The 15,290-nt window shown below is 32.5% G+C and overlaps 1 protein-coding gene across 7 annotated transcripts in view; it reads right to left on the reverse strand.

Moving 5' to 3' along the window:
* LOC134715464 (uncharacterized) overlaps positions 1–15,290 on the reverse strand; it is a 134,954-nt gene that overhangs the window by 89,497 nt on the left and 30,167 nt on the right. For all 7 annotated transcript variants that reach the window (XM_063577643.1, XM_063577647.1, XM_063577645.1 and 4 more), the window contains exons 6-7: positions 11,252–11,374; positions 40–114 (exon numbers count right to left, since the gene is read on the reverse strand). In XM_063577643.1, the coding sequence (XP_063433713.1) occupies positions 40–114; positions 11,252–11,374 (198 nt within the window). The remainder of the gene's footprint in view (positions 1–39; positions 115–11,251; positions 11,375–15,290) is intronic.

Consider the following 15,290-nt stretch of genomic DNA (forward strand, 5'->3'; position numbering starts at 1 on the left):
AGCTAAAAATGTGTAATATCATAGAAAACAAATAATTACCTCTTGCTGCCATTCCCTGAATAACTGCAAGTGTCATTATCAATGGTGAAGATCCTCCCACATCTTCCAAATTACCTAAAATATTTTGATTAAGACACTATCAGAATGTAATTAAGCTAGCAGCTTAAAAAATCTCTCATCCTAAAGGTTGCACTTTGTAAATACAGCTGTTTCTCAAACCACACATCTTTCGGGGAGATCTAGCATATTCATAGAAAATTAAACATGTCATTTAAGGATAATTGTTCCTATATTAAAAGGACCGCAAACTAACATTTTGGGATATGATCACACTTTTGTAGATCTTGTCTTGTTTATCATTTAAGTCTTTTACAGTTTTTCTCATTTAGGCCACACCAAATAAATTCCTTGTTCGAAGAACCCGCCTGCACCTATTTCTTTTCTAAACAGAAAAACATTTGTTGTGTTTTTTTAATATTCCCTCTTCCCGCATCTGGAAATGTAATCATATCCATTTCCCGCACTGTTTTTTTTTGGTGTAAATATTTTAAGAAGAAAATAACACTTGTTTTTAACATCCACAGTCTGTATATAATGTTTTTAAACATATAAGCACCCAATCAAACTGTGTAACTGTGAAACTATTTGATTAAGCATTAAAACCATATATCCTGGAAGTGCTCCAATAGAATAACAGAGAAAACTACCTGTACAGAATAGAACATTGGTTTTCTTTCCCCTTACTCACAATCCCTATCAAAATCATGCTGATTCTTTGTTAGAATAAAGTACGCAGAACTTCTGAAGGAGAACAGTTGCCTTCCACTACAATGGTATTGTATGCGGGCGGAACAATACTGTCTATACCTGCTGCATGTTTATGCACCTGTCCTGATTCAGTAGTTATCATTTGTTGATGTGGTTCATACATAGGTATATTTCTCCATTTCTATATATAGATTAGATGGTTGGTTTTTCTGTTTAAATTGTTTACACTAGTAAGTTATGGGGTCCCTTATACCTTGCTGTTTGATCTGAGTCAAAGCCCTGGGTAAAAGGCTGTACTATGTCTTTGACCTGTTTTAATTGTTATTATCAGGTTGGGAACAACCCTTCCCAGACAAGGGATCAGTCTTTTTACTGTTGTAGAGAAGAAAACAGAAAAACTTAGAATTTTTAACTTTAAAGGGGGAGATATACATCATATTTGAAACAATTTTTCTAAAAGAGTGGTAATATTCTTAGTCCATCAGCTAGTTCTCAAAAGCGCGCTAGTTAAGGAGTTTGTGTTACACCCCAGGGTACCGCGATTTTTTTTGATAGAATTCAACTTCATTATCTTATTGATAAAATACAAGGTGTTAGACTAAAAAAAAAGTGTCCAAAAGAGGATTAAAAATGTCCCTTTCAATGGTCCCCTCATTTAGCAATCACGACTTAGTAATTTGTAATTAAATTTTTTAATATAAAGCGATTAAAAAAAAATAAAGTAAAAGTTTAAACAACTAAAAGAGATACAAAACTTATCATATTAAATGTAACACGGAAGATTTTTTGTTTAAAATGAAATGTTTTTTACATTACAAACAATCAAATTTTTTGGATTCAAATTAAGGCATATTTTCACCTTTCATAAAGAAATTCATTATACAATTAACCGTTTTAGCTAATTAAACTTGAGAATTAATTATTATGCAATGTTTAAATCATTTACAGTACTTATATATCGTCTAAAATATGAATTATTTAATAAAATATATGTACGTGCAAATACTCGTGAAATACCGGAAATCATCAAATTACCGTATTTGATTCAGTATACAACATGTACAATGTATTCACACATAAGCATTATCAATTTGCAACTGAAAACAAACATTTAATTGTCGATTTATGATGTTTTTGTGAGACAAATTATTTTATAAAGTGAATGTGTAAGGAAATATTTATGAAAAAAATACAAATTAAGGTATTTTTGTTTGCATTCAGAAAAGGTGCACTCTATCGAACTCAATAAAGGTGTGCTTGATAACATTTTGTGTTGTAGCTATGAAGAGATTGAATTAAGATTGTTAAGTCATTCAATCGACAAACAACGCTTTAAACGAAGGTCAAATAGGCAGTTGTGGGGTTTGGCAACTTTTGATAACTATTGGCAATACTTTTTACTCTCTAAGGTTTCTTAGAGATACAAAAAAAATTGGCTTTGTTGGTTTCAGTTTAAATAAAGATTCTGATAAACATTGGTTGCTAAATGCACATGAAAGAGCTTCAATATCATTAAAATGTCGAGACTTGGTAGGAATGGTTAACCCTGAAACATCCGCCCAAAAAGAACTCAGAAAAACTCGAATGAAGCGAGACGAATCTGATGTTTTGAAATTGTTTCAGACACTGCAGAGCTGGCCAATTCCATTATAACATCTGAGCAGTAAAATGGCTTGTTCACGGGTTCGGTTGCTTCTTCGGAGTTAATGTGCTACCTTCTTAACACGTATGGAAAGGGAAAATTTTGCTTCAGAAATTTTCATTACGGAAAAAATTATTCAAAAGTCAACCGATATCTTCAAAACACTCAAAAGAAAATCATTGCTTACATTTTTAAAAAAGGAAATAAAAGGCAAGCAGTTAATGGCTGGTAAGAAGAACAAAACATTGAGATCAGATGAAAAAAATGTCGCCTGCTTGTCATAGCCCAGACAAGATAGTTGGTTATGCGATAGGTTCTCCAGTTTGATTTAGGTCCTCTTCCAATGTCTCTTGCAAACTTTGATTGTACACATGTAATGAAAAATTAAAACCTGTCCCGAGTGGCCTTTTAGAAAAGACTCATTCCTTAGGAAAGCATGTGGATATTTGATGACATGGCAGTTTTTCAAACGATTAATAGGATACCAAGCACTTTTTTCGATATGGCAATTGTTATTTTAAAAACCATCCTTTTAATTTCAAAAAGGGGTCCCGCATCGATTTTGTCACTGAATAGTATCGCACAATATTCATAACGAAATTAGAACGGCAGGTCCTTGGGAGGGCAAACCATTACGATAAGTTCTAAACCATCAGTCACAATCGTGTTCTTGGGAATGGAAGAAATTTTTGTTAGTTGGGGGAAACAAAGTTGCTTTTGTTGAATTCTTTTGTTTTAAAAGAGTAAAGAATCCTATAGATTTACACTTGAATGTATTGATTTATTTGAATCACATGGAAGTATGTGCCACAAAGTATATGTTGAAAATGAAATAGCGTAAAATGTTTTTAGCTTATAATCAAACAGGAAGAAGTCGATAAAAAATGTGTCTTAATAAAATGCAAAAACTTGCAGCTGACAAAGGTTACGACTCCCTTGTTATCAAACCTTCTGACACTGTTGTGGAAGTATTGGCTTACTATTTTCACAGTTGCATATCAATTCTAACATTGTAAGTCTGACATATACATCCTCCAAATGCAGATTATTAAATGTGCAAACAATGTGTGCAAACTTGTTGAGAATTTTTGTAGAAAACTGCCAGGACTTCGCGCCAATACAGGTTGTGATTCAGTAAGTGTTTTGTCTGGTAAAGAAAAAAAGCAAAGCATTCGGCTTTTTGACACGTTATGTGGAGTTTTCAGAAGGTCTATTCCATCATGGTGAAACCTTGGAAGAGGTTGGTGAAGAGTTGTCGTGTTCTATATATGGCTACGAAATTAAAAATATTGATAAATAAAGATCAGAACGTTTTGAAATGCAAAAGATGCAATGTTAAAGCACATTAAACAAGCCAACTTTCAGACGAAGATTAGGAAATCTGCTCTTAAACACAACACTGGTCTGCTGCCAAACAACTATGATTGGATTGTTTAGAGCGCTATGATCAGTATCAATTTGCTAGACCAACCACCAGTGTTAGATGCTTTGGTAATTCTGATGTGCTGTTCATGTAAAGTTGGTTGTGCCAAAAAAAGATGTTCATGTGTTCAACAAGGTTTATCCTGAACAGATAGTTGTATGTTAATGCTCAAAAGCTTGTAGATATAAGATTTATCAAATCGTTGATATTGCTAACCATGACGACGAAGATGATGGAAAAGATGATAATTCGGTAGATGCAAGTGACCAAACTGATGATGATTCTATGGATTGACCTTATGTGTGACCTTAAAATGTGGTGATGCGGTTGTTAAATTAGAAAAAAAAAAAAGATACTTAGAAACCCTGGCAGTTTTGTGTGTTTTAATATGTGAGTTAATTCATGCATGTGATGTATAAATTTGTGACAGAATAGTGCATTTCTGGTTGCTTATGTTTGTATTTGTCGTTGATTCTAGTTGTTTTTGTTTCTTATCTTTAAATTTTTTTTCAACAGCCTTTATATACTTTATGCTGTATGTTTCAATGTGAAACAATATACCATTTTATCACGAAAATTAGTACGTATGCTTCTTTTCATTCAAAATCATGACTTTTGGAAATTGACCCTCCCCCTTTTTTTCTTGGTCCTCTACGATTTAAAAAATAATTAAAAATTAGCCTGCGTTTTAATAAGATATGATGTGTTCCTTTAATAAAAAGTAAAGTACTGAATACTTGGTCATTTTTGATTTTTTTTCTGTAATAGTGTGCAAAACAAAATTTTTGATAAACCCTGAAATAAGTCCCCTTTTAACCCCTTTTGGACACTTTTTCAAAAGTCTAACACCTCTTAAAATATTCTTCAGATATTACTCTTTAAATTTATAAAAAAAAATTGCGGTACCCGGGGGTGTAACACAGAACTGAATTTTTGCCCTATCAGCTGATGGACTATCTTGGACTTTTAACATATATCATTTTCTTATATTATTCAAAATAGAATAATATAAAAGAAAATGATATATGTTAAAAGTCCAAGAATATCAAACCAGATGCTCCGCAGGGCGTAGCTTTATACGACCGCAGAGGTTGAACCCTGAACGGTTGGGGCAAGTATGGACACAACATTCAAGCTGGATTCAGCTCTAAATTTGGATTGTGATTAAATAGTTGACACAGCATAGGTTTCTGACACAGAATGAATGTATTCAAATGAACTTAAAATGTTTGTTTTCTCTTAGAGCAATTCACTATGCTGTTGAATATTAATCCTCTCAAAAAAATGTTTGAAGAAATTTTCTTTTTATTTATGAAATTTCAAATGAGAAAAATTGAACCCAATTTTTTAATCACATCCCCCTTTCCCTTATTCCAAAACTAATTTCAATTAAAATATTCTAATGGAGTTTGCAACAATTACTACTCATTTAAATACATCATAAAATATTAAGATGTAAAAAAACTGCTTGTTATCACTGAATGGTAAAGATTATTTAAATTTATCAGTTGGTAGTAAAAAGTGAATATACATTGTATATTGTATATAACAAAGATTCAAGTTGATTCTGGACAAAGAAAGATAACTCCAATTAAAAAAAATTCTTGCAGATATTTCTTGCTTACTATACTGGACAAAGAAAGATAACTCTTAATTAAAAAAAAATTTGCTATTTCACAATATTGTGAAATTAGATATTTCTTGCCATTGCACAATACTGTGCAATTGAAAAGACTTGCTATTGAACAATACTTAATATAATAATTTTAGATCCTGATTTGGACCAACTTGAAAACTGGGCGCATAATCAAAAATCTAAGTACATGTTTAGATTCAGCATATCAAAGAGGCCCAAGAATTTAATTTTTGTTAAAATCAAACTTAGTTTAATTTTGGACCCTTTGCACTTTAATTTAGACCAATTTTAAAACTGGACCAAAAATTAAGAATCTACATACACAGTTAGATTTGGCATATCAAAGAACCCCAATTATTCAATTTTTGATAAAATCAAACAATGTTTAATTTTGGACCTCGATTTGGGCCAACTTGAAAACTGGGCCAATAATCAAAAATCTAAGTACATTTTTAGATTCAGCATATTAAAGAACCCCAAGGTTTCAATTTTTGTTAAAATCAAACTAAGTTTAATTTTGGACCCTTTGGACCTTTATGTAGACCAATTTGAAAACGGGACCAAAAATTAAGAATCTACATACACAGTTAGATTCGGCATATTAAAGAACCCCAATTATTCAATTTTGATGAAATCAAACAAAGTTTAATTTTGGACCCTTTGGGCCCCTTTTTCCTTAACTGTTGGGACCAAAACTCCCAAAATCAATACCAACCTTCCTTTTATAGTCATAAACCTTGTGTTTAAATTTCATAGATTTCTATTTACTTATACTAACGCTATGGTGGGAAAACCAAGAAAAATGCTTATTTGGGTCCCTTTTTGGCCCCTAATTCCTATACTGTTGGGACCGAAACTCCCAAAATCAATACCAACCTTCCTTTTGTGGTCATAAACATTGTGTTTAAATTTCATTGATTTCTATTTACTTTAACTTAAGTTATTGTGCGAAAACCAAGAATAATGCTTATTTGGGCCCTTTTTTGGCCCCTAATTCCTAAACTGTTGAAACCAAAACTCCCAAAATCAATCCCAACCTTTCTTTTGTGGTCATAAACCTTGTGTCAAAATTTCATAGATTTCTATTAACTTAAACTAAAGTTATAGTGCGAAAACCAAGAAAATGCTTATTTGGGCCCTTTTTGGCCCCTAATTCCTAAAATGTTGGGACCAAAACTCCCAAAATCAATACCAGCCTTCCTTTTATGGTCATAAACCTTGTGTTAAAATTTCATAGATTTCTATTCACTTTTACTAAAGTTAGAGTGCGAAAACTAAAAGTATTCGGACGACGACGACGACGACGACGACGACGACGACGACGACGACGACGACGACGACGACGACGACGCCAACGTGATAGCAATATACGACGAAAATTTTTTCAAAATTTGCGGTCGTATAAAAATTCTTGGACATGCTTTGATCATTAATACCAGATGGATTATTGTAGAATTGTCTCATTGGCACACACATGTGGTCCGAGACCACCATTGTCGTCCCTTGATTACAAATATAGTCCCTAGTGTTGACAGTGGGTTACTTGCCATTAATTTTTATACCCCTTCCAAATTTATTTCTCCATGTTTAATGCCTCAAATAGCAAGTAGGGGGGTGAAATTACACTGTAAAAAAATTTGGGTCCAGAATTTTAAAAGAAAGTAGTGATTTGGTCCAGTCAGGATCCTACTTCTTCAAAATTATCTCCCCATCACGCCAGTTCACTTTCACAATCGTAGAAACGGAAGCCATTGTAGGGATGACGCGCTTCCAATTTTGCTCCTGGAAACCAATTAATTTATTTATATTGCACCATCTTAAGTGTCAGTTGTATTTTTAAAGACAAATATATCAATTAGCTAATAACCATCAGTTAATAATCTTGTCTGCATTGATTCAACTTAAAACTATTGTCTGATCGGTTGTCAGGTGGAATTTTCGAAAATTCATAAACATTTAAAAAAATTCTAATTAAATATTTCGTGGAAGGGCAGACTAAATTTTTTAAGTGTATGAAGACTATAAACTCTAGTTATCACACACAAAAAAATAGAATTTTTCGAAGATATGCATTTTCATCATCCAACTTGAAGGACTGTCGTCAAGTACTTTCAGTAAAAAAATAGCTATTCGAATACACCTTCTCTGTTTTTGTGACTCATTAGATAGGTATTTCACTTGACCCATATATTTCATCTTTTAGTACTGTGATTTTTTTGTGTTATAACGTCAACCTGTAGCTTTAATATATAACTAAAGGCTCTAAAGAGCCTGTGTCGCTCACCTTGGTCTATGTGAATATTAAACAAAGCAAGCAGATGGATTCATGACAAAATTGTGTTTTGTTGATGGTGATGTGTTTGTACATCTTACTTTACTTAACCGTCTTGCTGCTTACAATTATCTCTATCTATAATGAACTTGGCCCAGTAGTTTCAGTGGAATATGTTAATAAAAATTTAAAAATTTTATGAAAATTGCTAAAATTGACTATAAAGGACAATAACTCCTTAGGGGGTCAAGTGACCATTTCGGTCATGTTGACTTATTTTTTTGCTGAACATTATTGCTGTTTACAGTTTATCTTTATCTATAATAAAATTCAAAATAACCAAAAACAGCAAAATTTCCTTAAAATTACCAATTCAGGGACAGCAACCCAACAACAGGTTGTCCGATTTGTCTGAAAATTACAGAGCAGATAGATCTTAATCTGATAAACAATTTTACACCAATGTCAGATTTGCTCTAAATGCTTTGGTTTTTGAGTTATAAGCAAAAAACTGCATTTTACCCCTATGTTCTATTTTCAGCCATGGCGGCCATCTTGATTGGTCGACTGGGTCACGCATTTTAAAAACTAGATACCCCAAAGGTGATTGTTGCCAAGTTTATATTAATTTGGCCCAGTAGTTTCAGAGGAGAAGATTTTTGTAAAAGATAACTAAGATTTACGAAAAATGGTTAAAAATTGACTATAAAGGGCAATTATTCCTGAAGGAGGCAACTGACCATTTCGGTCATGTCGACTTATTTGTAAATCTTACTTTGCTGAACATTATTGCTGCTTACAGTTTATCTCTATCTATAATAATATTCAAGATAATAACCAAAAACATCAAAATATCCTTAAAATTACAAATTCAGGGGCAGCAACCCAACAACGGGTTTTTCGATTCATCTGAAAATTTCAGGACAGATAGATCTTCACCTTATGAACAATTTCACCCCGTTGTCAGATTTGCTCTAAATGCTTTGGTTTTTGAGTTATAAGCCAAAAACTGCCTTTTACTCCTATGTTCTATTTTTAGCCGTGGCGGCTATCTTGGTATGTTGACCGGGTCACGCCACACATTTTTTAAACTAGATACCCCTATGATGATTGTTGCCAAGTTTGGTTTAATTTGGCCCAGTAGTTTCAGAGGAGAAGATTTTTGTAAAAGATAACTAAGATTTACAACTAGAGGCTCTCAAGAGCCTGTGTCGCTCACCTGTTACTGTATTTACTGATGTCAATCATCTTGGTTGGTAGGTGGGGTCATTTGACACTTTTTTTAAATAGATACCCTAGTAATGATTGTGGCCAAGTTTGGTTAAATTTGGCCCATAGTTTTAGATAAGAAGATTTTTGTACAAGTTACAAAAATGACGAAAAGTTGTTCAATATTGACTATAAAGGGCAATAACTCCTTGAGGCGTCCTCTTACAATTTTGATAATGGTGACTTATTTGTAGATCTTACTTTGCTGAACATTATTGCTGCTTACAGTTTATCTCTATCTATAATAGTATAACAAAAAACTGCAAAATTTCCTTAAAATTATCAATTTCAGGGCAGCAACCTAACAACAAGTTCTCCAATTCATCTGAAAATTTGTGAGGGAATAGATCTTTTTATGATTGACATTAAAATCTTGAGAGATTTGCCCTAAATGTCTTAGTTTCAAAGATATAAATCAAAAACTGCATTTTACCACTATGTTCTAATTTTAGTCATGTCAGCCATTTTGTTTGGAAGGCGAGGTCATCGGACACATTTTTTAAACTATATACCACAATGATAATTGTGGCCAAGTTTGGTTAAATTTGGCCATGTAGTTTCAGAGAAGAAGATTTTTGTAAAAGTTACAAAAAATGACGAAAAGTTGTTAAAAATTGACTATAAAGGGCAATAACTCCTTAAGGGAATGACTAACAATTTTGATCTTGCTGACTTATTTGTAGGTCTTAATTTGCTGAACATTATTGCTGTCTACAGTTTATCTCTATCTATAATAGTATTCAAGAAAATAACCAAAAACTGCAAAATTTCCTTAAAATAACCAATTCAGGGGTAGCAACCCAACAACAGGTTGTCCGATTCGTCTGAAAATTTCAGGGAAGATAGATCTTGACCTGATCAACAATTTTACCCCATGTCAGATTTGCTCTAAATGCTTTGGTTTTAGAGTTATAAGTCCAAAACTGCATTTTACCCCTATGTTCTATTTTTAGCTGTGGCGGCCATCTTGGTTGGTTGGCGGGGTCACGCCACACATTTTTTAAACTAAATACCCAAATGATGATTGTGGCCAAGTTTGGTTAAATTTGGCCCAGTAGTTTCAGAGGAGAAGATTTTTGTAAAAGATTACGGACGACGGACGACGGACCCCAAGTGATGAGAAAAGCTCACTTGACCTTTCAGGTCAGGTGAGCTAAAAATGATAGAATCTGAAGCGAGACGATGTATGAAATATTCTTACTTTGTACAATATCAAGACAAAATACTCAACTCAAACACGCCCTAACATAAAAAGGTGCATCGATTTTCCCTTTTCGATACGATCGTAACCCATTTTTTTGATTTTTTTCTTCAGTCACATAATGGAAGGGCAGACACGAAAGTTACTGAACTTATAGATTGATATGTTTTCCGTCCGTGGTAATTTTTTCAAAAAAATCGGAGGTTATGCATTTTTGTCATCCAACTTGAAAGATGCCCATGTTGTCAACTTGATATCTTATTGTTCTGTGTAACTATGAACTAGATAAATTGAAAACTTATGCAAATGGTGTTTTTAAAATAAAACACCTCGTAATTGAAAAGAAAATTGCTATTTTGTTTGTTTCTATTAACTTTTAAAATGTTTGTCACTATAGTAAACAATACAGTAAACATTTATCGCCTTCTCTAACAAAGAGCTTTGATTCTTTTGTTCTATTTCAACCTGGTTTCCGACTGGGTCCAGCTGAAAAAGGTTTAAAATTAGCCGTCAAAAGATTTCAAGACGCCCTAAACATGAAATTGTCCATATTTTGAGTTAGAGGCGATGAAGTTTTCTATAATTTTGATATAATTTGTCCCAAAAGTAGTACAACACACTGTTAAAGTTTCTTTGAGAAAGCGCTTGTGGGATTTTTTTTATTTTCATTTATATTCTAAAAGAAATGCACTACGAAATAATTGTGGTCTCGGACCATGTACCACATGTAATTATTCATTTATTTCTAAGTTCTATTTTTAGCCATGGCAGCCATCTTGGTTGGCTGGCCAGGTCACCGGATACATGGCCAAGTTTGGTTAAATATGGCCCAGTAGTTTCAGAGATGAAGATTTTTGTATCAGTTAACAATGTGGTGAGAAAAGCTCATTTGGCCCTGTGGGCCAGGTGAGCTAAAAAAAATAAAATAGGTTAGAATAATTATAGGGCAATAACTCCTACAAGGAGTCAACTGACAAAATTTTGCGGTCCGTATAAAAATGTTATTTGAGGTATCATGGTCTACCTAAAAAGAAACATACTTATAACATTCCTGATTTTACTGTATTCACTCGTAAGGTGTGTAACATCGAAGGTGTCACCATGAAATACAATTAATCCTAAGTTCTCTTCTAAACCATAATCTGTCTTATTCTTCTCAAGACCTGAAAAAAGCAGTGGATATAAGTCATGGTCTATAAGATAAACTGGCTTCATTTCCACATCTAATTTTATTGGTGTCTTCTGGCGGGTGCTTTGCTTTTGCGCCAATTGGCATTTCATTTGCGCCAAAAAAATGTTTCATTTGCGCCACAAACCATATTTCATTAACGCCAAAAACTAAATCTTTCATTTGCGCCAATATTACAGGTAAGTACAGGTAAATACAGGTAAATACATGTAGATACAGGTAATAATAGTATAAAACATAACATTTTTCAAAAAGTCTTTTAATAGTAAAGAAAGTTTTAAACATATTCCTCAGACATCAGTTATCATAAAATCATACAAGTTATGCTAAAACCTCGATAAAATCATACAAGTCATGCTAAAACCTCGATAAAATCATACAAGTAATGCTAAAATCATACAAGTAATGTTAAAACCTGAATAAAACCTTAGTTGGTAAAATCATTTATATAATGTTAAAACCTGAATAAAACCTTGGTAAAATCATGAAAGTAATGTTAAAACCTTGATAAAAGCAGAAAAGAAACTTTAAGCACTATACACTGGAGTACATTATTTAGACAATTGTTAGCACTACAGTAAAGTTACAAGTCTGTTCTGGCACAAAATTTATAAGCAACGGTCTTGATGTAGTCATGTCATGAAATTTCCCCTCTTAGATGCATGCCATATTTCTCCATAAGATAGTCAGTTTTCTCTTTCTCCCATCGTCGAAGGACAGCCGGTGTGTCCATAGATCTGATTTTGATGTACGTTGTAGCCTGAATCTTCTTTACAACGTCATCATAAATAAACATGTTTGGATGTTTTGAATACAATTGTTCATTAAAATGTGCATGGAATGACTCCGGTCCAGTGTTGGTTCTTTTGAAATTTGCAGTGGGTGTAGCAGCCCAAAATGACGGTGGATATCTAGATTCCGGGCTTATATAATTAGAAATGAGTATGAACTCACACATATATCCAGGGGGAGTTATGTTCAAACAAAAAACAAAATAAATCGTAAATAATATTTAACTTTTCCATTTATATTACCTGTCATACCTGTAAAATGTTGCAAATGAAGGGGTTTTTTTTGTGGCGCAAATGATATATAACCTTGTGGCGCAAATGAAATGCGCCCTTTCTGGCTATTCCTACATTTTGTATTTTACTATTCTGGCTATTCCTACATGGGGGATTAGTGGAAGAACAATACATGTTTTCATTGCAAAATATGTTGTTTTAGTCATTTGTGTCTAATTTGGTCAAAGGTAAATTTACCTGTGGAAATTAAATAAAAATCATTATTTGTATGTAAAAATTAGACTTTCTTGTTTGAAACATGCATAAAGTAATAATTTTAAGTATTTTAATACCATGTATTTCTAAAAAAATAAAACTAATTGAAACAAGAAAGAAGTAAAAGCATTGGAAAAATAAAAATAAAATGAAATAAAAAGTTAATTTAAAGCATTTAAAAGTCTGGAAAAACATGTTACATATAATGACTACAAATAGATTTAAGTAAAGAAACAGTACAGTAATGTTAATGCTTTGAGTAACATGAAGTTTACTATGGTTCATTTATATATCTGCATATATATGTAATATAATTTGATATATATAATAAAATGGTTCATTCTGGCTATTCCTACATTTTATTTTATTACATATATCAAATTATATTACATATATATGCAGATATATAAATGAACCATAGTAAACTTCATGTTACTCAAAGCATTAACATTACTGTACTGTTTCTTTACTAATATCTATTTGTAGTCATTATATGTAACATGTTTTTTTCTGATGACATTTTCAAAACACAAATTTTATCTTGTATAACTAAAATATTAGGTATGCAGTCAAAACACCCATTTTGTAAAACTCACTAGAAGCACTAAAAAATAAGTGCATTTTTGAAATGCTATGATCTTTATCTGCTTAGATACAAGAAAAAACACCTGCGTTCTATAAAATCTTCATTTTGTGATGTAATTTTCAGTTGCACAATTTTATTGAATATCAGTGCAAAGTTGAAGAGACAGCTACATACAAAATCATTTTTTCTTTATTGTTATTATTTTTATGGCTCAATTGTTGATAAAATATGTATAAAATGAGCTTTTGGTGAAAAGATTTTCACATAGTGTTCATTTTGCTTGAATTTATACTTCTTTTCCTGTCTGCGGCAGATCATGGTTAATTGAAAATTCCATATTTGGGTTAAAGATTTGTTTAAATAGTATAATTTTTCTTAAACTATCCATCATGACAAGGATTTTTGTGATTAGGTGTGACAAGTAATCAATATTCTTACTTGATTTTGTATTTTCTTAATTTTTATTGCAAATTCTATATGCACTGGGGTGTCAAGTACAGTCTAAAAACCATGATATAGTAGGCATGTATGAAGGCCTGTATAGTCAAACTACAGGCTCCAAAGAGCCTGTGTCGCTCACCTTGGTCTATGTGAATATTAAACAAAGGACACAGATGGATTAATGACAAAATTGTGTTTTGAAGATGGGGATGTGTTTGTAAATCTGACTTTTCTAAACATTCTTGCTGCTTAAAATTATCTCTATCTATAATGAACAATAGATTCAGTGGAAAATGTAAGTGAAAATTTACAAATTTTATGAAAATTGTTAAAAATTGACTAAAAAGGGCAATAACTCCTTGGGGGTCAATTGACCATTTTGTTCATGTTGATTTATTTTTAGGTCTTACTTTGCTGTACATTATTGCTGTTTACAGTTTATCTCTATCTATAGTAATATTCAAGATAATAACCACAAACAGCAAAATTTCCTTAAAATTACCAACTCAGGGGCAGCAACCTAACAACAGGTTGTTTGATTCATCTGAAAATTTCAGGGCAGATAGATCTTGACCTGATGAACAATTTACCCCTATCAGATTTGCTGTTACTGCTTTGGTTCTTGAGTTATAAGCCAAAAACGGCATTTTACCCCTATGTTCTATTTTTAGTCGTGGTGGCCATCTTGTTTGGTATGCCGGGTCACCAGACACAAGTTTTAAATTAAATACCCCAAGGATGATTGTGGCCAAGTTTGGTTTAATTTGTCCCAGTAGTTTCAGATGAGAAGATTTTTCTAAAAGATTACTAAGATTTACGTAAAAAAGTTTAAAATTGACTATAAAGGGCAATAACTCCTTAAGGGGTCAATTGACCATTTTGGTCATGTTGACCTATTTGTAGATCTTTCTTTGCTGAACATTTTTGCTGTTTACAGTTTATTTCTATCTATAATATTATTCAAGATAATAACCACAAACAGCAAAATTTCCTTAAAATAACCAATTCAGGGGCAGCAACCTAACAACAGGTTGTCCGATTCATCTGAAAATTTCATGGTAGATAGATCTTGACCTGATGAACACTTTAACTCCATGTCAGATTTGCTCTAAATGCATTGGTTTTTGAGTTATAAGCCAAAAACTGCATTTTACCCCTAAATGTTCTATTTTTAGCCATTGTGGCCATCTTGGTTGTTATGCCTGGTCACCGGACACAATTTCAAACTAGATACCCCAAGGATAATTGTGACCAAGTTTGGTTTAATTTGTCCCAGTAGTTTCAGAGGAGAAGATTTTTCTAAAAGATTACTAAGGTTTATGAAAAAAAGTTTAAAATTGATTATAAAGGGCAATAACTCCTTAAGGGGTCAATTGACCATTTTGGTCATGTTGACTTATTTGTAGATCTTACTTTGCTGAACATTTTTGCTGTTTACAGTTTATCTCTATCTATAGTAATATTCAAGATAATAATCACAAACAGCAAAATTTCCTTAAAATTACCAACTCAGGGGCAGCAACCTAACAACAGGTTGTCCGATTCATCTGAAAATTTAAGGACAGATAGATCTTGACCTGATG

This window comes from Mytilus trossulus, chromosome 4 (genome assembly GCF_036588685.1).
Source record: "Mytilus trossulus isolate FHL-02 chromosome 4, PNRI_Mtr1.1.1.hap1, whole genome shotgun sequence".
In the NCBI taxonomy this organism is placed as follows: domain Eukaryota; kingdom Metazoa; phylum Mollusca; class Bivalvia; order Mytilida; family Mytilidae; genus Mytilus; species Mytilus trossulus.